Source organism: Chionomys nivalis, chromosome 2, assembly GCF_950005125.1.
Source record: "Chionomys nivalis chromosome 2, mChiNiv1.1, whole genome shotgun sequence".
Classification (NCBI taxonomy): Eukaryota; Metazoa; Chordata; class Mammalia; order Rodentia; family Cricetidae; genus Chionomys; species Chionomys nivalis.
Genome location: NC_080087.1, coordinates 113,751,585 through 113,777,540, shown reverse-complemented (window position 1 = coordinate 113,777,540; position 25,956 = coordinate 113,751,585). Strand labels below are relative to the sequence as shown.

Genomic DNA, 25,956 nt, shown 5'->3' with positions numbered 1-25,956 from the left:
GAGCCCCAGTGCTCTCAGGTCTAATTCGCTGCTTGTTTCCTTAGGAAGTTCTCTTTATAGGCTGTTGTCCTGCAGCATATGCAAGTGAGTTAAGATTGCCGGGAATATCCTCATGGAAAGCAGCATTGTTAGAAGCTTTCTAAAAGAAGCAGAATTTTCCCTTTAGATTTTATTAAATGAAGAGATTGAATGTCACATGTTTTTCCCTTCTTTCCTAAGGTCTGTAAACAGATTTGGCTGGGATTATTTGATGATAGATCTTCAGCAATTCCCGACTTCAGGGATCCACAAAAAGTGAAAGAGTTTCTACAAGAGAAATACGAAAAGAAAAGATGGTGAGTAAATTGTTTTAAAACCTCCCAGACTACAAGTATGAGTGAGATATGATTGACTCTGTTAAGGTAGACAGGTGAAACAGAAGGAATTAATTGATGGTTGGTGGGTACAGCCTCATTACCTTTTGACTTTTCATTAGATTTGGTTTCCAGAAACCTTTGCTTGTACTTTTATCTCCGGGTATCTGTGTCTAGTAGCGAATAGCCTTTCATTACCATGTCAAGACTTCTGCCCAGGAAAGCCAGTGATCTCTCCTAATTTCTTCAGATGTTTATCCTGTAATGCTTCCTTCCTTCCATTCTTTACTTTGTAGTGTTTGCTGAGTAGTATTTTCGTCACTGTTAGCACAGCTCTTGTGTAGTAGCAGTCTTTCCGTTAGTTATGTCTTGCTGGAAGTCTTTGCTCTAAATATCTCTTCCCACCCAAGAAATTAGCTTGCTGGTTGGGCAAGAAGGGAAATTTTACTCCCTCTAAACTACACTAAAAGTATGGGTTGTAACTGTAGAGCTAATACTCAGTATTTGGGGCTCCTCAGCTTTAGCTTCATAAGATAACTAAGTACAGAGAGTTGAGGATCAAAGGATAATTGGGAAGTAGATGGACTCTTGTTTCCCTGAGGAAGAGTATTTTGACCCAAGGAGTGCTGTAGTCAAAGGTAGTATTGGTGGGGGAGAGTTTCCTGTGGCTTATGGGACAGATGTCTGTGAACAGTAAGCACATTTGCTCTGAGTTACACGTTCTGTATAAGCTGTATTTCTTAACATTGTCTTACAAGTTTAGATTAACTAGGACTAGATTAACTAGAACTGGATGCATTAGGTATGACAAGGTAGAAATCTACCAGTAAAATTTTAGTTCAGAAAGGAAATATTAGAAGGTCCCCAGGGTGATAGTTAAATATGGTACACAAATGATTTTTTTCTATTTTAGTTTTTCGAGACAGGTTTCTCTATATAACAGCCCTAGCTGTCCTGGAACTTAGAGATTCTCCTGCCTTTTCTCCTAAGGCATGTGCTGCTACCGAGTCTGAGTCCGGTTAAACAGTTTGTTGATTTATGTAATTTTACTTAACTTCCCCCCTCCCTTTTTTTTTCTTTGTAGACAGGGTTTCTCTGTGTAGCCAGCCTGACTGTCCAGGAATCCACTCTGTAGATCAGGCTGGCCTTGAACTGAAAGAGAACAAAAAAAAATTTTTTTTAAACAAAAACCATCATCCTTTTATCGTTGTTGTTCTTTAGTTTCTAGGTTTCCCAGCCTATGGATAAAACTGTTCTCCTTGAGTAGTCCCACGTTGGCTGTTGCCTTTTGCAGCAGCGTTCATTTTCAACAGTTGAGAAAGTCAGTTAGGAGTTAGCTAGCTGCGATTTTAGTGAGCTTAGCTCTACCTACAAAGAGAAGCAGAACTGTGAGAAAGAAGGGATGTGAAAGATGCTGCTACAGTCAACTCCTCTCCCACAATTTTAACAGGAAGTTCTTTCTGCAAGCCGCAGTCTAAGAATCCTGAAAATCTCAAATAATTGTGTTAATTTTTTCCATTTTTCTAAGAAACACAGTAATCATACGTAATACTACTATAGATACAAGCTTTCTAAAAGTGATGGGTTGGTCTGGGCAGTGGTGGCGCACGCATTTAATTCCAGCACTTGGGAGGCAGAAGCAAGTGGGTCTCTGTGAGTCTGAGGCCAACCTGGTCTACAGAGTGTGTTTAGGACAGCCAGGGCTACGAAAAAAAAAAAAAAAGACTAGAAAAGTGATGATTGGAGTGGTGTTGGCCATTATTCTCATGAACCAGAATCTGCTCACCTGCCTTGTGCCCCTGAAACATGATCAGAAAGCAGTGAAATGGTTTGGCACATGGTCTGACCAGTGGCCACTTAAGGCAGCCTCCCTAAGAACGTTTGTTGTAGGAAGCAATGCAGCAGGGATAAAGTTGTATGAAGTTTTGAGATGGTTCTTTTCACTTAGATATACATTCTTTAATTGGGGCTAATCATTTTAGTCATAAACTATTACTTGCCATATTGTGATCAGAGTTGTCCATACCCAAGAATTCATATGCCACATTATTGAAGAGCATAAAAGAGTGTTTTATTCTCAGATCATATCCTGTATTTACCTGATATGGCTAGTTTAATTGTTCGTGATTATTATATGGTTGGATAATAGCTAATACATTGGTAACTAATTCTGACCACACTACAAATGTGTTTAATCCCCACAGCAGCTTTATAGGTGAAAAAACAGAAACATGGAGTTGAAGTTAGTTTACCCAGAGGTTTCACAGCTATTGAGTGGTGGAGCTGGGGTTTGACCTCTGTCTCTGGCATAAATGCTTTTCGCTTAAAGTTTTTTTTTTCCCCCACGCCTTCTTGAGATGGTGAATTGGAGGAAGGTGGGAATACACCTGAAATTATAGAGAACAAAAGTTGCCATGTAATCCCTTCCCTAGAGATGAGCATTGCTGGTGTTCAGGCATCGTTTTTCTGCATCCTGCATTCTTTTTCTCCTTCCTTCATTCCCTCCCCCATGTCCTATTTATCAGACCTGAAAGACTTGTTGAGTCACTTGGGTATCTATACCTGCCAAAGAAGGGGATAAGCTATGCAGGTTTATATACATTTTAGTATAATGTATATAAATATTTTTTGCTTTACAGATATTTGTGAGTTTTGTTTCCCAGTTTTTAAAACTAAGATGGCAAGAGTGATATGTATATCTATATATATGTTAATTGCTTGCTAAGGATAGATCTCTAGGAGTAATATGAAGTATAGAGCATACCTACATATCTATTTCCGTTAGATAGCAACTAAAAATTCATAGTTCATATAGATCAGAGGTGAATAATGCATTGATACACATTTTTGTTTGGTTTTAGTTTTCATATTCTTTTATGACTTGATTCTTTTGTCCACTTTAAAGTGAAGTTCTTATTTTTAATACTACACCTTTTAGGCCATTAATTATGTGTTTCCTTACCATTTCATTTATCTCGATATTTATGATCTTAAAACTTTCTCACTTTAAAATTTACAGTGTTAGCTGTTCGTTATGATGATTAGCTGTAGGTCTTCTGTCTTCAAAACAGCAGTTGCTATAGTGTATTCTTTGATTAATTTCAGGTAATTAATAGTCTTAACCTGCCAATTCTAAGTGCCACCTTTTCAAGTAAGATTATTGTTGTAAGAGTGTTGTATAAAATTTAAATTTAACATTTTAAATACGAATTCTTCAAATTTTTCTTAGCGGTCTGTTCTAACTTTTACATTACAGGTATGTTCCACCAGAGCAAGCCAAAGTGGTGGCGTCGGTTCACGCATCCATTTCCGGGTCTTCTGCCAGCAGCACAAGCAGCACGCCCGAGGTTAAGGCCCTGAGATCTCTGCTGGGAGATTCTGCGCCAGCACTGCACTTAAATAAGGGCACACCTAGCCAGGTGAGGGGTTGATAGCTCTTGAATGTATACGGAGGTCTGAGTGATGTGAAATATGTGAGGATTGTTTGACGTGAAATAGGAATGTGTGGTTTTGGTTTTGCCATCACTTTGTAAAGATGCTTAGTTTGTGTATCTTGAGTGTCCAAGTCTGGTCTGGTGACCAGCAGAGTCAGAAGAATAGTTAGTCTCTGTGGTGCTTTAACAGAAAATAGTAGAATTTCTATATACCTGTTTATGTAGCATGCTTATTATTATTGAAATAAATGCACATGGCTTTACAGTGTACCTTACTCCCCAAACTGAACAGACTGAAACCATTTATATGTTGACACCTAAATATTTATTTTGTTGTAGATAATGTTAGGACTGTGTTACTGTGCAACATTGTTATGCCATACTGTATATGAATGGTTTTGAAGCAAAGTGCTACAGGTTAAATCTTGTGCTTCTGAATAAATCCTTCTGTTTTCATAAGACTTAGAGTGGAAACAGTGAAGAACTGAGTAAAGTAACCCTTCCTGTGTAAAAGTGCTTTTTTTAGTATAGTGAATTGAAGATAGTTGTATGTAAAACTTCAGCAGATCTTACTGAAAGTCTTTATAGTGAATGCATAAATGTTTATTTTAGAAACACCATGAGTAAGTAATGTGCTTGTAGTCCCCAGTTGTAGGTCGCTCTCAAGGGCAGCAACAGGAAAAGAAGCAGTTTGACCTTTTGGGTGATCTTGGCTCAGACATCTTTGCTGCTCCAGCTCCTCAGTCAACAGCTACAGCCAATTTTGCTAATTTTGCACATTTTAACAGTCATGCAGGTATGTCTTTTCCTGATAACTTTGCCCAGGATATGTGTAAATCACCCAGAAACATTAATTGTTTATTATCATTGGTCACCTATGGACATCATACCGTATAGACATATAACCATGGTACTTTTAGGGGAACTTCTTAGATAGGGTTGTATGTAGCTCAAGCTGGCCTTGAATTTGCTCTGTACTAAAGATGGCTGTAAACTCATCGTCCTACCCCACCTCCTGAGTGCTGAAATTAAGGATGTAAACTCAACCCTGCATTCCCCCCACCCCGTTTTGAGACAAGGATTCTCTGTGTTGCCTTAGCTGTCCTGGAACTCTCTGTAGACCAGGCTGGCCACAGAAAGAAGTTTATGTAACACAGGATGTGACTTCTTTCCATGGGAAAAAAAAGGAAGAGATTTTTTTTATTTTTATACTTCTTTATATTATGTGTGTGTGTAAGAGAGTGTGCACACTACATGGTGAATATGTGGAAGTCAGAGGAAAACTTGTGACAGTTAGTGTTTTCTCCTTTTTCATCATGTGGATCCTGGGGATTAAACTCAGGTTTTATAGGCTTGGTAGCTGGTGCCTTTACCTACTTACGGAGCCCTACCAACAGTGTGACCCGAGAGATGTTAATGTGTTTGTATATAGTATCTTTTTATTATGGAAAATTACAAATACCAGATGTAAATGTGTAATGTAACTTAGACATTACTCTCATGTCATTAGTACTGTTTTCATTCTCTTACTTTAGTACAGGGTCTCTCACTGAACTTATCCAGTTATCCAGTTATCCAGTTGACTAGTTTTGCTGGCCAGCAAGCTCCATCTACCCAATAGTGGGGTAACAGACACATATTACTGAACCCAGGAGGGCATCTGATTTCAGTTCTCATACTTTCATAGTAGCTGCTTTGTTGAATGAGAGTCATTGCCCAGACCCTAGCATTTTCATTGTTAAATATCACAGTATGTAGTAGAATCATTCTAAATAATGGTAAAAGTTCATTAGTGAGTATTCAAATTTTCATTCCAGTTCAAATTTGTGTTTGTATATATAGTATATGTTATGTATATGTATAAACATTATTCACTTACTCTCACACACAGTGTGTCTGTGGTTTGTTTTAATCAGTTTTTTTTTTTTTAAAGTATCCTTTGTAATTGAACTCTATTTTGGTTAGGTTTCTATAGGTTGTCCCATCATCTCTTTTTCTTTGTGATTTGTTAGAGAAAGTAGGTTATTTGTTTTGTGGATTCTGTGGTATCTGAACTTGTTAATTGCCCTCCTGTGGTACCTTTAAAAATCCTTTCCTGTATTGCTTATAAGTTAGTAGTTGGATCTGGAGGCTCCATCAGTTGAGAATGTCTGTCTTACCAGGGATGGGGACCGCTAGGCAAGTTAGAGGCGTTTGTGTGTGTGTTGGGGGTGTGGCTAGGGTATTACTTAGAACTCGCGAGACACATAAGTTTAAAAACTTATTTATTTTATTTGGTGTGTATTTGTGTCTTGTTTGCATGTATGAATGTGGGCCTCATGTGTGTCTGATACATACAGAGAGGTCAGAAGCGGGTGGTGGGCTCCCTGAAACTGGGATTCCAGATTGTTAAGTCACCATGTGCATAATACAGTTGAACCTGGGTCCTCTGCAGGAGGATCAAACGCTCCTACCCACTGAGCTGAGTCTCTACCCCACTTTACTTTTTTTTTAAATGTTCAGTTCTTTTTTTAAAAAATACTTATTTATTTATTCATTATGAGTACAATATTCTGTCTGTGTATATGCCTGCAGGCCAGAAGAGGGCACCAGAGATCATTACAGATGGTTGTGAGCCACCATGTGGTTGCTGGGAATTGAACTCAGAACCTTTGGAAGAGCAGGCAATGCTCTTAACCACTGAGCCATCTCTCCAGCCCCCCACTTTACTTTTTAAAGGAAGATAGAGCTGTTGAATCTCTTGAGTTTGAGACTAGCCTGATCTACATGGCAAGTTCCAGGCCAGCTAAGGCTACATATTGAGATCTTGAGAAGGGCTAGAAATTTCCAAGTTTAAGTTGTTGAAATATATGACAGGTTCCCTTTTCCTGTGATAATCTATCTACCAAAATTTTCTAAATAAAGAGAATTTTTCCCTTCCCCTTTAGGTAACCAGTGTATGAAAATGCCCCTTTCACCAAACAGGGATCAAAATCTTGCTTCCTGCCTCATTACCTCTATATACATACATACATACATACATGCGATTTACTTTCAGTCTATGTGTATGGGTATTTTGCCTACATGTATTTTTTTGCACCACATATATAGTACGTGAAGAGGGTGTTGAACCCACTAGAACAGGCGTTAACAGACAGTTGTGAGCCACTATGTGGGTGCTGGAAACTGAGCCTGGGTCTTTGCAAGAGCAGCAAATGTTAACTACTGAGCCATCCTTCTGGCCCCTGTGAGTTTATTATGACTTTATTTCTATTTTCAAAATACTTGTAAATTATTTTATTTACATATATAAAGTTTAGTGAACTCTAGAATTTTGATTTTAGGTTTGTGTTTTAATTGAAGCTATCTTTTATTGTCCCTAGATTTTTATGAATTTTAAATAGCTTTTAAAATGTAAATAAATAGCTTTTTGGTGATTGTGTCCATATATATTTCTCCCACTTTTATGTGCTCATGGTGAACATACTTATGAACGTTAGATAAACCAGAAAGAAGGGCCTAATAGTACACACCTATAATCCCAGCACTTGGGTAACTGACTCAGGAGATCAAGAGACCAGCCCAAGCTACATAGTGAAGAGCCTCTTTCTCAAAACTAAAAGCAAAACAAAAAAGTATTTTATTTATGTGATTAAACTATCTCTGTATCATTACTTTAGGCATTTAAATAACTTTTTGGATTTGCCAAGCTCATTATCATTTTAAAGTGAGTTACTGGGCTACAAAGGTGGCTGAGTAAGTTGTTTGCTGTATCAGCATAATGAGCTCATTTTAGATTCTCAGCACACACATACAAAAGCTGGGTACAGAGCCCAGCATGCGGGGCAAAGACTGGTGGTTCCTGTGACTCAGTGTCCTCGGCTTAGTGAGAAATCCTGCCTCAGGAGAATAAAGGTGGAGAGCCCTAGGGAAGACACCTGAAATCAGCCTCTGTCCTCTGTTCATGTACACATAAATAAATACAACAAAAAATCCAAATGGATTTCCTAGAATGTATCCAGTTTTAGTTACTAAAACAAATGTACTTAGTGTTCTGAATTAGCTTTTTTTTTTTAATTACTAGAATATTTTTAAAATAGTATTGTGACCGAGTCCATTCAAAGTGTATTGTGAACAGATCTATGGCTTTTACAAAGTGCTTTTGGAAATTTTGGATACTGTTTAGCATATTATACTAATTGGGTTAAAAATGTTAATTTTTAAATGAATTCTCTTTAAAGTGAGTTGTATTGCATTGGCATTTTCATAAAATTCTTAAATTCATTTGTCATGTCTTTTCAGTTGTCGTTTTCATATTCATTAACATATGTTGTCCTTGCCATTTACAGCTCAGAATTCTGCAAATGCAGATTTTGCAGACTTTGGCGCATTTGGACAGTCTAGTGGTTCGAGTAATTCTGGAGGTTTCCCCACAGCAACTCACTCTCCTTTTCAGCCCCAAACCACAGGTAGAGCCTCGCCACCATGTGCTTACGTGTTTGCTTTAAAGAACAGGACTTTTCAAATACAACTTTAAAAAACTAAATTCTCTAATGGCCTAATTTTAAAGTAGTTCTATTTTACAAAGCTCTGGGGAAACCTGAAATCTTTGTTTCTCTGAACTCTTGATCATTGTCTGTTGTCCAACACCCACCCTCCTCTTCCTGCACATGGTTCTTTCCGTCCAGTGAGGTTGTAAAGCAACAGAACTTGTTAAATATGTGAAACACAGTGATAAAGGCTGATACTGTATCTTGTGATAAGGAAGCTAGTTGATAGCTTCCATAGAAATAAAAATAAGCTATTTTATAGGGCAGCAAACTTAAGAAAAACATTTTAATGTTATTTATTCAGGTATAAATTATTAATCACTTTAATTAAATATGGAAATAGTTCTGTGCAGGAATTGGTTTTCAGGAAAATTCTTCCATAAAGTGTACTGTTTTCAGAAATTCATTGAACTCTTATTTAGCTTTTTGGCTATTTTTCTTTCAAGTTTTAACTCTGTGTATGTGTTGTTTTAAAGTCTTTTCTTTCAATTTTCTTTTCTTCCCTTTCCCTTTTAACTTTCATCATTTACATAATTTCTGGCTGTCCAGCATTTAGAGTACTTTCATCTAGCTGCAGTTTTGGTGACTTTACTTCAGCTTTCCCTCTCCAGGCTGCCCACAGTAAGTTCTGTTGTCCAGCAGGCATCTTACTAATTTAAGTCCTTTTTGTGTTGTTCCATGTTTTTTCAGTTATGAAATTATCATCATTTTTAATGATAAGCCTTCATAAATTTGTTTTACCCTCTCTTTTATTAAACTCAGAGTTAAAGGCACAGTTTTTTATGAAAGTTGATCTAGTAATTTGAAATAAAATTTTTCATAAAAATTAAAAGTTTAATATTTTGTTTGCTAACTACTCATAATAGCTACTCAAGATCATTGTCTTGTAACATATCTATGCTAGTTTTAGCTGATTTTTCTTTAAAACTTAATTTTAAAATGGAGACTTGCTGTGCTGACCAGGTTGACGTTGAACTGGCAATCCTCCTGCCTCAGACTCCTGAGTAAGTCAGATGATAGGCATATGTCATTATGCCCAGTTTTGTTTGAAACAGCCAGAGTCTAATTCTTGAAGAAGATCAGTTTGTTTTGTTTTAGAATGTGCAAGAACTCATGATGGTAGGTCTTTTGCATTTGGGTAACGACCTGTTGTGTTTAAAAGAATATCTGGATTGTGCCTTCCCTTAGTATGTCTGATGCTATTTTGACAGTTTAGGAAAAAAGCTAATATCTCTGTAGTATTCAAAGCAGAGAATGAAAGGCACTACTGTAGTCTTTGATGAGTGCTTAGAAAAGTCTCTAGGACTGAGAACATACTTTAAGATTTAGCAGGCATTTTGCTATTGACTGATAGGTGAATTGTGCTTTATGATGCAAAAAATTACTGTCATAAACTTTAATTTTTTATACTTTGGACTGCATAGTAGGACTTAGTTTTACTGTGAACATCAGGCTGCTGAATACACATTGGTTGCTGTGTAGAATTATGTAATGACTCTTCACGTAAAAAAATCACAGATTTTAAAAACTTTATCAGCAGCATATTTTGTTTGTAAACATTACTCGGAGTCTGTTGAAGACCTTTCATGTGATGCTACTGTCATTCCAGTGCTTCCATGCCACTGCTCCACCTCCATAGATCCATTCTGTTGTGTATTCCAGGGTAGACACTGTCAGGGCCTTATAAAATCAAGTTTCATTATTTATAAAAGTCATATGATTGTCAGTGTTTTTTATAGGACACCTACCTTAAGCAGAAATGATCACAAGTAATCTACCAATGAGATTGAGAGAAGCCTAGAAATTTCATGTTTTGTTTATTCTGTTACAGGTGGAAGTGCTGGATCAGTAAATGCTAATTTTGCTCATTTTGATAACTTCCCCAAATCCTCCAGTGCTGATTTTGGAACCTTCAGTACATCCCAGAGTCATCAGACAGCATCAACTGTTAGTAAAGTTTCAACAAACAAAGCTGGTTTACAGACAGCAGACAAATATGCGGCACTTGCTAATTTAGACAATATCTTCAGTGCTGGGCAAGGTATCCATGAGTAAACAAAGCAGATGCTAATTTGTCTAAATTACTTATGTTAAAACCTGAGGAGACAATGCTTTTCTCACTTGTATAGAAGTTATGTGCACAGTGAATGTTTTGAGTAGGGTTGTTGGCACTTTTGCATGTAAAATACCAAAAGACTGAAGATATAGAAGTTAAACAATTATTTTCAAAAGAATAATTGAAAATAATGTATTTTTATTTTCAAAATCATGCTTTACTATTCTGTGACTACAAAGGACCAAAATTTTTCATCTATAGAGCTATAGTGCTATTTTATAATTTCAATCATATGTGCATTTTGAACTATTTTTATTAACATTTTGGCATTTTGATGTCCCAACTAATTTTTTTTTTTCCTTTGAGACAGGGTTTCTCTGTATAGCCCTGGCTGTCCTGGAACTCAGTCTGTAGACCAGCTGGCCTTGAACTTACAGAAACTTTCCCATTTTTTAAATATATTTTTGTAGTTAGTTTTGGCCTTTAGGCCAGTATTTCCCATGTAAAAATGTAAAGCTCAGTGAGAACAGTGTGTGGCCTACACTGGATTCTGCATCTTGATCTCTAGTATTGTTTTTCTCATCTCTAAACTGAGAGAGATCATTGAGATGAATTCTGGGACTTAGATTTTGTGAATTGTTGTACACAAAGCATTTAGAGTACTGCCTAGCACAAGCACTTAGTAAATATCTCTATTTTTTTTTTCATGGAAAACCCTGGAAGAATGGTACTATTAATAGATTATATACATTAAGTCCATCATATAAATTTATGTGTTAATTTGAACGAAACCATCTGTTTCAGAGTTCTTTAAATCCTGTTTAATGTTTAGATCACATCCATGTTGGGGTTATGTGTTTCATGGCAAATACAGTTGATGCACTGACAATATGATATTAAAGTTTTGGTGTAACTTTTTTGTTTGTTTGCCTCCAGGAGGTGATCAAGGGAGTGGTTTTGGGACCACGGGTAAAGCTCCTGTTGGTTCTGTGGTTTCAGTTCCCAGTCAGTCAAGTGCATCTTCAGACAAGTACGCAGCACTAGCAGAGTTAGACAGCGTGTTCAGTTCTGCAGCCACCTCCAGTAACGCTTACACGTCCACAAGTAACGCTAGCAGGTACAGCTTGTCTTAGTCAGCACCCCTGGCTTTGACCTTGGTCTCCGCGTCTGAATAACATAGTTAAAGTGACCTTTGTAGGGTTGTAATTTAAAAATAATTGAGTAGTTTTTAGACTTAAATAGTTTTTAAGTTGAAATTGAATGTAACTTGCTGTTTAAAATGTAATTCTTGAACTTTTGCCATATTCTTTTATCAAGTCTTAGAAGATTTTAAATTCTTTTCACTCCTGGATGCTAAATGTATTTGAAAGAAACACAAATCTCTAAGTGGACGATTACATATGGGCTGTGCTCAGCAGTCAAGTTGCATATGTCAGGGCATAGTCTTTAGTCATAAAGACTAAACAGGAAAATGATCGTGTTTCCAGTTTTAGTTTTTAGTCTGTTTGTACCAACCCCACTGCTACTGTCAGTTCTCCAGCTTGTTATTGTTATTTAGTATTATAGACTGCACACACACTGCTGTGCTCACACAGATTTTGTGGAAAGGAGTTCCAAAGAGCAGGAAGACTACATGTTTAAAATATCTCCCTTGTATTAAGTAAGGTCTTGTGAAGTCCAGGTTGGTTATGAGTTCATGGTCCTTTGTCTCCAGAGTGCTTACAGGCATGTGCTTCCAAACCTGGAAGAGCGTTAGATTTTTAACAACTGTTAAAATTTATTGAGAATGTACAGCATTCTAGTTATTTCTTTTGTTTCATATCTGTAGATATATCTGCTTTATTGCTATTACTATTTAGTTTATTTCCCTTTGACATCTTTCCTAGAGGGAAATTCTATTTGAGATGGGACAAATTGAATCCAAATAATAAAATTTGTCATTATTTTAGTTTGTTTCACTAATGTTGTCTGTTATATTTTTAATAATAGTAGTAAGGTAGCCATAAGGCCTGGAAGCATAGATAAAATCCATGTGATAAATGGATTGTTGACATTGTATTGTGATTTATTAGTGGTTTACAAATGTGCTCTGTTAAGTGTTTGAGTTATGTAAGACTCTTTACGGTATCTCTGAGTTCCGACCTCTTTTTTCATAATTCTGAGATGCTAAATTGATTTTTCAGTGATTAACATTTATATTGATGGTACACAAAATACAATGAGGCAGGAAAGCCTTGCTGCAGAAATTCTAAGTTAGTATCATCAGATCACACCAGAGTAGATAGACATTGTGTTTCTACACATAGCACTATTTTATTTCTGATTTTTTAAAAAATGTGTTTCTTTCTGTTACCTGGGCTAGTGTTGTAACATGATTCTTCCTCATCCTCTCAGCTAGCATGTGACACCATTTCTCTCTCTGCCTTATGAATAGTGTTGATTAGTTTTTCTAACTGCTATACTTGATAAAATTGTAGCATTTTCAGCTTACTAGTTTTCTATTAAATGCATTTTCTGTATGTTATCAAGTAGTTTGGATACATAGTAAAACATATGGTCGTCTTGAAAGAAATTTACTATTTTTAAGTTTTGGGATAAACCATCTACTCAGTTTATGGTGGTTTGGATTTGAATATTTGTCAAATATTTTTATACAGTGTGATCACTGTAAAGACTGCCCCTTTTGCCGGGGTTAGTGCTCAAGGATAGTACTTGCCCAGCATGCAGATCGTTCTGGATTTGATTCCTAGCACCATGAATGGGCACAAAGGTGCATACCTTTATTGCCAGTACCTGCACATAGAGGCAGAAAGATCAGAAGTTCAAGGTCATCCTGCATAAGGGATTCCTGGCTGGCCCGCGTTAAATGAAACAGTATCTCATAAAAGAAGCAAAATTTGTTGAAATTAAATGTTAGAATTTTGGGGAATTTGTGCATTCTACCATAAACTTGAAAGTGAAGATGCAGTGAACTTTGACTTTGTGGGGTGGAAAAATTCCATTGATGGATATCAAGTTCCCCATTTCAGGCTAGCCATTAAGAAACTGCCAGTTTTGGTGTCATAGCAAAGAAAATTAAATGCTATTACTTGTTAAGTATGTGTATAAAATACATGTTCATTTTATATTTCAAACAGATGGTAATATATGCTTGGATTAGTAGAAGTATACAAAAACATTCTTTTTGCTTTGAAATTTAAGTCATAAAAATACTTAGGCTGGCATCCAGTCTTAGATGCATATTTTTTTTAATTATCCCTTTCTATATACTACTGATTGACAGAGACGGCATATGTAAACATTTTTGTTACTGGAATTTCAGTAGTTTTCATAATGTAAACTCATCTTGAGTTACAAATGAAAATGACAGTGATGTTTAGAACAGTTAATTTTATGTTTCCACATCTTGTGTCCACCGTGTAGGTAGATGGATGACCTTATGTCCTTATTGAATGCTGACTCTTGATCTTCTTTTCAGCAGTGTTTTTGGAACCGTGCCTGTGGGTGCTTCTGCTCAGACACAACCTGCTTCAAGTGGGCCTGCTCCATTTGGGGGTATGTGTTTTTTCATAGAGAATGTTTTTAGGGGTGCTGGGAATATAGTAAGAGAGCAGCATTTTATTATCAAAATGTTCACATTTCTGTTTTGAAAAATATAGTGAAGAAAGTTTTAAAATCTTGAGTGTGAAGTATTAGGATTTTATAGCATATTTTATACTTTTTTAAAAGCTACGCCTTCTACGAATCCATTTGTTGCTGCTACTGGTCCTTCTGCGGCATCGTCTACAAACCCATTTCAGACCAATGCCAGAGGAGCAACAGGTAAGAAAAAAGACAGATCAAGGAACCACAACCATGGGGGAAGGAGTTTATTATTTATTTGTTTATTATAAAGCATACCTAAACAAAAGGCCTCTTTCTACTGAAGCACAGTACAAGAAAGGGTAGGTGCGTGTATTCAGAAACACAAGATGGCAGGCAGCTGGGTGTGGTGGCTTATATCTTTCATCCCAGTACTTAGAAGGCTGAGGCAGGAGAATAGTGAGTAAGAGGCTAGCCTGAGTCACATGCAAAGACATTGTTTAATGGGTGTTCGTGGCATATACCTTTAATCCCAGCACTAGGGAGTCCAAGGCTAGCATAGTCTGTAGAGCTAGTTCCCGGTCAGCCAGAGTTATAGAGAAACGCTGTCTCAAAAAAGTGAAAAGTAAAAAAAAGAAAGAAAGACCTGGTCTAAAATAACAAAGACAAATGCTACTGAAAATTTATAAAATTTAGGAATTTAACAGTCCCAGGGGGCCTGAGAAGTTATGTTTCAACCCTTCTGGTCCAAATTTTGGTTTTTCAGATAAGGAAGGTCAAATGAGGGCAGAAGAACTTGATTGATGATAGTCCAGCTTGTATGGTGCCAGATTGGCTATCGATCATTCAGTGTTAATAAAACATTTTATAAAAACACTAGGAGATTATATCAGATGAGTAAATTTTGTTATATTAACTCTAATATCTCTTGCCTCTTTTCAGGGTTCCTATTTTATGTTTCTTTGCTTTTTGTGTTTTATAAGATCGTGCTAGCATCCTCCTGCATCCTAGGCATGCACTCTTCCAACTAAACTATACCACTCTTCATTTTAGAGTTCAGCACTTGAACATTTTATCATTCACTGCTCTGTTTATCCTCTCACCCTTTTTTCTACACTTGTTTCACACCCAAGCCAGTCACATCGTTCTTGCATTTCTTCCAGTGTTGTATTGCTGCCACGGCCTGGCAAGGCACACCAGTAGGTGTGATGGTGTGACTAGCTGTCATTTACTCTATCCAGACCTTTGTTTCTATGTGTTTGAGAGCAAGATTGGAACCAGAGCTTTAATGCCAATTAATTACAGCAAATGTTGATTTGAAGTTTTAAGAGTATATCATTATAACTTATCTAATCATTAAGAATAGGTAATTATGATAAATATCTTTATTGTTCTCAAGACTAAGAATTATCAAAGTTGAACTAGCGTAGTGGTATTTGTCTGTAGCCCAGCAGTAAAGGGCAGAGGAAGATCAGGAGTTAGAGGCCAATCTGGACTACCACAGGGAGAACCTATCTATACAAAGAAGCAAAAATTAGAAATTTTGATACCAGAAATTTTGTTTTACACAGACTCCTTAGTCATAATTTAAGTACTTGAAATTCTTATCAGATTTAATTAAAAAAAAAAAAATGGCCTGTTCAGGGGCTCATGCAGTGGCTAGATGTTTGCGTAAAGGTATCTCTCCATAATCCCTCATGACCTGGAGCTCACATGGTGGAAGGAGAACCAACTGTCCTAATGTGTGCTGTGTTAAAGTTGCCACAATAAATTGTGTAGCTTATCAAGATGCCAAAGAGGAGACGCTGATTGCATCTTGTTTGAGAGTATAGTAGCATAGCTCCAGTTAAATGCTGTGCTTAGCTCTGCAGTGTGAGCAGTGCTTCCTGGACAGCCAGGCTGTTTGAAGTCAGATGCTGTAAATCATCGTGTATGTGTGTGTGTGTGTGTGTGCGCGCGTGCGTGCGTGCGTGTGTTGTGTGTACTTCAGAGTTAGGGGAACTTCCTACTGCCTTTGAATATGAAAGCATTTTAAATGGTAAGATTATATATAAAATCTACAAGGAATATAAGCAATATTTATTTAATTTTGAAGTTTATCAGAAAGAAAATACTATTTCTACAAATTTTTATTTCAGAATAATTTTTGGTTTTTTTGTTTTCTTGCTTTTTTTTTTTTTTTTTTTTTTTTTTTTTTTTTTTTAAAGATAAGGTTTTACTGTGGATCCCTGACTATCCTAGAACTTGGTGTGTAGACCAGACTGGCTTTGAACTCAAAGAACTCTGCCTGCCTTTGCCTTCTGAATTCTGGGATTAAAGGCAGGTACCACCATTTCTGGCTATTTCAAAGTAATGTTTGCATTATGAGGTGTTTGGAATATATCACATGGCCTGTCCTCCTTCGGTCATTATCAGTTGAGTGATCTGCAGTGCTCTGGAGCTACACCGGCCTTAGGACTTCCCAGGCTTTGCATCACTTGGACTCCTCGAGGACTCTTTCTTTCCTCTCAGCTGTGTTAACCCTGTGAAATACTCTTCTGAGATAGCTTTGGAAGAACAGTGTGTGACAGTTCTATGCTCCTGAAGATTAAGTACCAGCCTACACTACCAACTCTGTTTCAGACTACAGTATGGTGGTGGTTAATACTGGTTAACTGTCACCTTGACAGAGAAGTTTTAAGATAGTTTTTTAGAGAGAAATTGGAGTAGAGTTGGTGGTGGGGCTCTGTGACTGTCCTATAGCATTTGTCTGGAGGTCAGAAAACAGCTTTGGGAATCAGTTCTGTCATTGTGGGGCTTAGGGTTTAAACTCAGGCTTCAGGCTTATGCAGTGAACACTTTTATCTGCTGAACCATATTGCTGGTCTTGAGAAGTTTTAAAAACAGTATTCAGTGGGAAAGAGTTCTGTGCCTTAATAATAAGTGCATAGGAGAAATGCGGAGAAAGCAGAGTTTAGCAAGCATTACTGAGGCAAGACTAGTTGAAGCCTTTAGATTTCTGAGAGCTAAATGCGTTGTCCAAACTTTTCTTTTCAACCTTTTTTGACTTTAAAGATGTGTGTGTGTGCATCCATACTCACACGGGCATGTTCAGAAAGTGAGAGGCCAACACTGGAAGAATGCCGTCTGTGTCCTTGGAGACAGAGGCTCCCAATGTCCTGGAGTTCACCGGTTAGGCTAACTCTCTAACCTACAAGCCATAGGGATTCTTGTGTAGAAACAGCAGAAGCTTTCCTGGTCTGGGATTATAGGCCTGTAATATCTGATAATATCCACATGGATTTTATCATGGATTCTGGGATTGAACTTGGGACTTCATGCTTGTAGGAGCTTTACCAGTTGTACCATAATAACAGCTGTTTAAATTGGTAAGAAAAAATTTTTCTTGCTTTCCATGTATTAATTCACTGCTCTGCTTACTCTGATAGCAGCCTTGTGAAGCACATGGGTCCTATTGTCTATCCTTCCATCGTCCCCTTTGCAGACGAGTATACTGACGTTTATATTAGTTCAAACATAATAGGGGAAGAAAGTGGCAGAGCCAAAACTCAAGAGTTGTTCTCTTCTGTCACCCTGTGCCTCAGATTTGGGTACTCTAGAAAGTGTTCCAGTCTAGAATATGTAGAAATATATTTTAGAAATAACCCTAATCCACACTATTGAACAACGCCAGAACAGAGCTTTAGACTTGAGTAAGCTGAGTCTCTCTTGTGTTACTTACACAAGTATATATAGTTCTGTCCTGCATACCAGGTGAGTTGTACACAGCATGCATTTCGCCAGTCAGTCATGGTGCTTTAAGTAGACCAAAGGAGCTAGACTCGCTTTCTCATTTTGTATGTTTAATGATTTTTCTCTTCATAATTCTTAACTCATTTATTTTTAGGTACTTCTAGATAATATCTTGATTTGTAAAGAAAACATTCTTGTGTTATTCTGTCCAAGTCTTGGATTTTCAGTTGGTAAAGAAAAGGTTTATGGATGTGTCTCATGATGCTGTGTGTGTGTGTGTGTGTGTGTGTGTGTGTGTGTGTGTTGAAATAAGGTTTCTTGTAGCCTAGGCTGGCCCTGAACTTACTTTGTAGCTGAGGCTGTCATTGAGCTACTCATTTTCCCGCTTCCACCTCTAAACTGTTGTCAGGATTTCAAGTGTATGCCCTCATGCCTGGCTCTCACTGTACCATTTTTAAGGTTATAGTTATATCTTCACATGATAAAACAGAGCTAAAATTACTTTTGTTTTGAGACAGTCTTACTGTGCAGGCCTGGTAGGTCTGAAATTCATTATATGGGATAAGGCTGGCCTCAGATTCAGAGATAATTCCCCCTCCCCATGCTGGAATTAAAAGTATAGACTGCTGTACTCAGCTGTGAAGGATTATTTTTAAGAATATATTTTATCAGTTTTTCTTCACTTGGTATTTATTGTTCTAAACTGTTAAAAATGACATATTACAATATTATGAATATAATTGAATGAGAGGTCTCTTTTTGTGGGTGAGTTTCTGTTGTATATTCCTGTGATACCCAGTGGGCAACATTGTGTTCTAACTCTAGAGCTCTTTAATGAAACCAGTTAACTTTTACTTTAACAGTAACTGTACATAACTTAATTGACCTTGGTCTCTTTATGGCTTCCCGTAAGGCCTTTCTGGAGCAATGCATTCTCAAGTGTTCCCTCACGCTCATTTTGGTAGGTGGCCACAACTAGATTTCTGTGGCAATTTGTCTAGCTGCTTGTGGAAACTTCTGCTAGTGTTTTGAATCCTTGCATGTGAAATTAAGGTATTTCCATGTTTTAATATGGAGTGGGCATGGATGTGTGGCATCAAGGTCATGTTGTATTAAAAGTAACATGGAAATCCTATGTAATGATTTATATTTTAATACTGAAAAGCATTATTGCTTACCTCCATGGTCACACATAGCTATTTTGATTATTTTAATTACGTTTAAATTCTTAGTACTTTAAGTGATACCTTTTGATGTACCAAATCATTTTCTTGCTTTTTCTCCTGGAGTTGGTTCTGCCTAACTGTCCAAGCTTTGCTTTGAGTGCTTTTAGCAGTGACTTGTCAGTCGCATCAGTGCGTCTGTCTGCAGTGAAACCTCTTGTCTCCCCGCAGTGTGCTTAGGCTTTCTTTCGTTCACTTGCTTCCCAGTAGCCTGTTCTTCTCCCTTTCTTTTCTTTTCCTCCCTCGCTGCCAAGTAGTAAAGAAATTAAAAAGAAAAGAAAAGAAACTGTCTATAGTCTAATTAGGTTCAATGAGTAAATTCACATTGTCAAACATTAGGATTGCTGTGAGTAACAGACTTTTCAGTGTGTTTGGTTTTTTTGGTAAGAACATCTTGTGGAGTGCTTTTAGTATTTAATTTCTTCACCTTGAATCATTTACCTTTGAAATCAGGAAATTCAATAAATAAATAGGCTTTTACAGTATTTCATTGTATCCTAAAGCAGTAGTGTACAGTTAAAGCACATTGCTGTCACGTATTTCACTAAGTCCCTCCCTGTAACGAGCATATCATCGGCTCATGGGAAGATGCTGTTTTATGTATTTCCTGCCAGTTACTCACATAGTGTCCTGCTGTTGCACATCTTTAAAGTGAGAGTTTGTTCATAAATATCCTTGCTTATGTAAATAGGGCATGATGTAGGCATGCCACATAAACATTGGCGATTTCCACATGGATTCCAGCTCATGCTCTACCCACCAGCACAACAAGCCAAGGAGGAGCTAGTAACGTGGACACTGGACCATGTGCCTGATAGTCTTCCATCTCTTCTAAAAATGCCCTTTGCACTTCTTTTCCAATCTTCATACATTTACACCAACTTCTGCAGCTTAGTAATCCCAGATATCCTCCAATCACTTCCAGAGTTTGAAATGGGAATGTAGAAGTATATGTTTATATGTATGTGTATGTATACATATGTAAGACTGTGTATAGGCACAAATATATAATTAGTAGGAACTTACTATAATAACATTAATGTTTTAAATAGAATTCCTTTCTTTGTCTTTGGCTGTAGTTATAAAACTAGTTTTGAATGCCCTACCTTTTACCCTAGTTGTCCTATAAATTGTCTATTTTTAATGAACTCTTTTGAAGAGGTCTTAAATTTTTTTCTACAGAATCCTGAACCTTAGTAATTAAAGTTTGGTTGTTTTTTTAAATTAGACATAGGAGAACAGCCTCAAACCCAGGATGTATACTCCTATACACACCACAGTATGACTGACTTCTGAAGGCAGGCTATTGTTTGGCTTTAGGTAATTGCTTAGGGAAGTTTGGTTTTTTTGGGGGGTGGGGGTGGGGGTGGATTTCAAATGATAGCGCTTGTACTTTCTTCCTGGTTACTGCATTTCAGAACAGAAATTCTTAGGTTATGTTACAGTTGCAGTAGACAGTGTTATTCTATACTTACTGTGTCAGGATTTGGGGCTTTCAGATGCCCTCAATGTGTGTCTTAGTGTTTTCAAGGTAAGTGTTGCATGTTCCACGCTGTTAACTGCTGTGTGTGTCTCTGATCTGTCCTCCTTTTCTTTTGCCAGCGGCTACCTTTGGCACCGCATCCATGAGTATGCCAGCAGGATTTGGCACTCCTGCCCAGTACAGTCTCCCCACCAGCTTTAGTGGCAGTTTCCAACAGCCCGCCTTCCCAGCCCAAGCAGCTTTCCCTCAGCAGCCAGCTTTCTCTCAGCAGCCCAATGGTAAGCTTGAACATTTGGCTGTCTACAGGATGTAGACAGTGCCCTTTACATAGTGTGATGTTAAGTGCTCGAGACTCTCTTACGATTGCTGTAGTCTTATGCACTGAGTGTTAACTACAGAAAAGAGCCTTTCGGAGGTCATATGTGTGAGTGTTTTATTGCGGTTTTGTAAATTTCCTTAACCGTATGTTAGGAAACATCAGTGACTGTAAAGCTCTTCTCGGAATCACCTATGTCTTTGTCTTATAAGTCCATCTTGTGTTCTCATGTATTTCTTGACTGAAATGGAGATTTTATTTTTGTGAAGAATGGTTCCTGCTGTGCCTTTTTGGTATAGGTATATGCTGTAGATAAACACTCTTAAGTAGGTGACAGTGACAGTAACAGGCTAGGAGATTACTCAGCCTTTCTTACCTAGTTTCTTACTTGCTGAAGTTTCAAATCCATACATTTCAAGAATGTCCTCGGATCTCAGACATTATATAGTAATTAGGAAATACAGTGCATAGAATAGTCATAAATGATAACTTGTTTCATAAGATATACTGTGGTGTTGTGTAGAATCTATTGACTTGTGCACATGACCCCTCTCAAATAGTCACACACTCATCAATCAGCTAGCTCCTTTGACAGCCAGTGACCTACTCTGGGCTGAGTTAGATTGTTTTCAGAGCTCTGAGGCTCTTGATACATGCCATAGAATGCTTGTCTTTGGTGTCCAAAAAGACATGAGACCTAATTTTGCGTTTCAGTTTGCCATCTGGAAAGAATTTATATAAAACTAGGACTGTCTCTTGGTGGCAGTGTAGCTTATAACTGATGGGTTTTGTGGTTTTTTTTTTGTTTGTTTGTTTGTTTTTAAATAAGGTGCAGGTTTCGCAACATTCGGACAGACAAAACCTGTGGTAACCCCTTTTGGTCAAGTTGCAGCTGCTGGAGTGTCTAGTAATCCTTTTATGGTGAGTGAATTTCAGCTTTAAAACACCTTAAAAATAAGTTATATTTTATTTTTAAACTAGAGAAAACAGAACGTTACTATTCCTGCATACAACTTAGTGTTCTGTTAATATGGTGTTATAGATTATGTATGGCCCTTGAAATGTCTGTAAGAAGTTGTGGACAGCAGATTAGCTATTTTATAATGTGAAGTGCATGCACTCTAGTCACAGTTACACTTGGAGAATCCATTGGATTTAAGGGAAAGCAGTCTTAAGAACAAGATGTTTTTTAAATTTTAACTTAGAAGTACTCCTTTTAGACGCCAGGTCCCTTTTAGGCACTGTTGAAGCTCTGCATATGTGACGTGAGCCCATGTGAAAGGGCGGGGATCTGGGACAAGTGATAGTTGATTTTATACTTTGTTGGCAGCAACAGTGATGAATAAGTGATGTCATTAAAAAATTCTTAATAAAAGTTTGAATGAAGTTATAAATCTAAGTACAATTTAATGCTTTCATCTCCTACAAACATCATTTCTGTTTATTTTGTCTGTTTTTTCCAATAGACTGGTGCACCAACAGGACAATTTCCAACAGGAAGCTCATCAACCAATCCTTTCTTATAGCCTTATATAGACACTGTACTGGAACGAACTTTTATGTGATCATATTACATCTCTCCGCCTCTTGCCCTGTTGTCTTGTTTCACTGATCTTAGCTTTAAACACGAGAGAAGTCTTTCAAAAGCCTGCATTGTGTATTAAACACCAGGTAATACGTGCAAAACAGAGGGCTCAGCAACAACTTTTCACTTGTGAATTGGCAGGAAAAGGTAGCGGCATCATGTATGTTAAAAATTGGCTAATATTAAGTTATTGCAGATCCCACATTCATTATGCTGCAGTACTGTACATACTTTTCTTAGAAATTAGCTATTTGTGCATATCAGTATTTGTAACTTTAACACATTGTTATGTGAGAAATGTTACTGAGGAAATAGATCAGCCACTTTTAAGGTGCTGTCATATATCTTGGAATGAATGACTAAAATCATTTGAAGCATCGCTTCTGAAAAGTTCAAAGTCAAAATTGGAAGGTTTTATTCATTCTTGAATTTTTCCTTCTGAAGAGCTCTTCTATTTATACACGGCTAAATTCTTTAAAGATGTGGAGGACACCTGTCTGCAGAATAAAGCTGATCATGTTTTGCTACAGTTTGCAGGTGAACAAAATAAATATTAGAAAATATGCTATTGTTTTTGTGTTCTTGCTGCAATGCCTTTACCAAAGTGGCCTTAAATAATGAGTAGCGAGTTGAGAACATCTTGAATTCTTAAAGACTTCTAGTGACTAACTTTTTTTAAAAGGCCATTTAGAAAATTTATTAAAACTACTAGGACTGCTATATTCAGGACTGCAACAGTAGAAAAGCATTTAAATGTAGCTTGTCAGATTCACCATGCTACTTCTGATTTCTCTGCAACTTCTTAATTTTGTGAAATTTGTAAATATGGAGAATTTGCATGTATGTGTATTTACAAATATTTTTAAAGATCTTGAATTCTCAGACTGCAAAAGGCCTATTTTAACTATTTTTTTTCTGTTCTCCATTTTAATTGTCGTTGAATGTATTGGAAGCAGACATGCATTGACTGTGACATGATGGCACCTGAGTTCCTCTCCTGCTTCCCCCGTTTTCTAGACGGACTGATAACCATCTATAGAACATATGTTTGTTTGTTTGATTCTAGACAGACTGATAACTATCTATAGAACATATGTTTGTTTGTTTGGGGGAAAGCAACAGGAACCCAATGTTACCTTAAAGTGATGAAATACTTTGTGTAAAAAGATAGCAATACTAAGTTTAGTTTATCTTTTTGTTACTATTCAAATGAACTTGCTTAATTATTTATATGTAGTAATGCCTCGTTCATCCCAAGATAATCTGGCCCTCTCATCAAAACGAAACACAACTAAGAGAACTGAAATCATTAAAAAAAATGCTTTGAAAACACCCCTAAGTCATGATTCTGTATGTAGAACATACATGTTTCTTTGAATGTGAAAGTTTAATAATTTGATGTACTGGCCCATAGCATATTTGTGTTGATGAAAGGAAGGAGTCCAAAGCGAGGATGGAGAGCATGCACTGCCAAAGTCTGTAGGGACAGCCATCCAGAGGACAGCGATATTAGTACAACTGGTAATGACTGTGCCATCCAAAAAGCTAAAGTTGCATACACGCAGTATGTAATGCCTGTAGCAAAGTTTTAGGTGATGTAAGCATCAGTCTGCTCAGACATTTTATTCATATTGGATGCATTTGCAGTGGTGGCTGTTGCTGTCATGCTTAAGTCTGGGGTTTACTTGGGCTGCAGTCTGCTGCTCTCCTTACCAGGTGTGATTTATATGTAGTTGACAAATGACATGCCCGAGTCTCAGACCTTTCTGAGCACCCTGCCCCTGAGACTCCTGTTACCACTGCTCAGGCTCAGCTACACTTTGGGCATAGTCTTGAGTTCTTTGTACATTTGGGGTCTTCATCTATTTTTATGGAAGGAGAATTTGAATGTCTTTAACTGTTTGAGATTGTATTAGAGTCAAATCAATTCATATGTACAAAAGTTAGACTATATAATTGTAGGCCATTACACAGACAGCCCATCAGGCTTCCCATCTATTAAGTAAATTAAACAGTTGTTACCAAAATAGTTTTAAAGGCTATTTTTTTCTAGTAGATCTTGAGATTTGTAATTAAATGGGGAACCTGTATTACTGACTTTTAGTGAGTGCTCATAAACAAAATATAAAAACTTAGATTCAGAATAGCTCCAGTGTTAAAGTGGTTTCTCTCATCATCTTTCTCTTAAAAATCTTTTAGATTTAACTTTGTTTTGCTTCTAGTTTAGTTACTGTCTTGAGCATGTGAAGGACAGTGCTCAGAGTGACGGGGCCAAGGATCTTCATCCTTCTGCTTGAAACACGTTTCCTGTTCTGTCTTTGATCAGAAATGAATTTGTCTTTTAGGGTGGCAAAAACTGTGTTTAAAAACGTTTTTATGACACAGGGAATGTTTTATTTTAGATTCTTTTGAAAATAGAGGACAGGTTGTCATTTTCTTCCATAAAATAATTTGTTTTGTAAATAGGACACCCCTTATATGGGAGATGCTTTGTTAGTAGTCGTTCTTGCCAGTCGCAAAGTTGGGAGCATTTCTGAAACATGTTTTATGTTTATAGTTTTTATAACTATTAAGATCCCCCAAAGAGCTTTTGTTTATGAAACTTGAATTTTTCATGAGTTATATTGCAAATCAGTACAGAGGAATTTCTAAAACGTAACTTTTAAATATAGTTGTAACAGTCCTGTTACTTGTGAACCTAGATATTTGGTGTCAGATAGCGTTTCCAAAGTGAAAACAAACACTATTTGTTCTGCCACCTTTTCAGTGTCAGGCTCAGTAGAACCTGAGATCCTCATGCCGCTTATATTCAGACTCGCTGTCTCACAGCAGAAAAGAACTGGAAGCTGCGCTGTGCATGTGGAATCCAGGTGGTGAGAAAGGCGCACACCATCTTAGAACTAGAGCAAAAGCAGTGAGACCTGGGGCAGCTCTTCTCAGGGCCCCAGATAACATTTTGAGAACACAGCACTTTAATGTATGTTTCTGGTATATTTACCTGTGATGAGACCTTGCCCCATCTGAGCTTTAAGGGGTTGCTTGGGAAAAAGTGAAATTCCAGTTGAAATCTTAAACTTTTTAACATTATTAGCTACTTTAAATAGTGGTGATATTGTGGGTGTGGAGTTTTTAACACCCTTTCATATATCAGGGACTCACTGAGTAGTTTTCTTCTCTCAGCTCATGTAATGGAATCTACAAGACAGAACAGGTAAGCTAGTTACAACTCTTATTTTTGGGAGAAAGTACTGTTGGATTAAATTGTGCTTTCTTATTTAGATGTGGCTAGGTTCTCTTTATTTTGAAATTTAAGTTACTTCCTGTATTTCTCAAAGTGTTTAAATCATTTAACATGAATTTTTTTATACTTTGATAAACTAAGTACCATTTGCTCTGTAGAGTCTGTTTTGTTTGTTTTTGTTTTCTTCTTTTCTGACAGGGTCTCTGCATCATCCTGACTGTCCTTGGAACTCACAGAGAGCTACCTCTGCCTCCCAAGTGCTGGGATTAAAATGTGCATCACCACCCCCACCCCAGAGTCTTACCTTTAGAGTGGTGGAGTGAGTGATGGGACAGCCTTATATCTCAAGTTGACAGTGATTCTTTGTGTGGGGCAGCTTTCCTTTATTTATGGAGTCCTTTCCCCTTATGGTTTTAAAATTA

The 25,956-nt window shown here is 37.2% G+C and overlaps 1 protein-coding gene across 10 annotated transcripts in view; it reads left to right on the top strand.

The window, feature by feature from the left end:
- The window catches only part of Agfg1 (ArfGAP with FG repeats 1), a 49,038-nt gene extending 23,345 nt beyond the window's left edge, over nt 1-25,693 (top strand). Inside the window, exons 3-14 of one of the 10 annotated variants that reach the window (XM_057758003.1) lie at nt 220-335; nt 3,610-3,772; nt 4,430-4,583; nt 8,116-8,235; nt 10,148-10,357; nt 11,372-11,489; nt 13,851-13,927; nt 14,102-14,194; nt 18,600-18,647; nt 20,512-20,670; nt 21,538-21,629; nt 22,175-25,693. In XM_057758003.1, coding sequence (XP_057613986.1) covers nt 220-335; nt 3,610-3,772; nt 4,430-4,583; nt 8,116-8,235; nt 10,148-10,357; nt 11,372-11,489; nt 13,851-13,927; nt 14,102-14,194; nt 18,600-18,647; nt 20,512-20,670; nt 21,538-21,629; nt 22,175-22,234 — 1,410 coding nt within the window. In that variant the 3' untranslated portion in view covers nt 22,235-25,693. Of the gene's footprint in view, nt 1-219; nt 336-3,609; nt 3,773-4,429; nt 4,584-8,115; nt 8,236-10,147; nt 10,358-11,308; nt 11,490-13,850; nt 13,928-14,101; nt 14,195-18,599; nt 18,648-20,511; nt 20,671-21,537; nt 21,630-22,174 lie in introns of all 10 variants that reach the window. The other 9 variants (XM_057757971.1, XM_057757978.1, XM_057757961.1 and 6 more) reach the window with 9 other exon arrangements.
- The last annotated feature ends 263 nt before the right edge of the window (nt 25,694-25,956 follow it).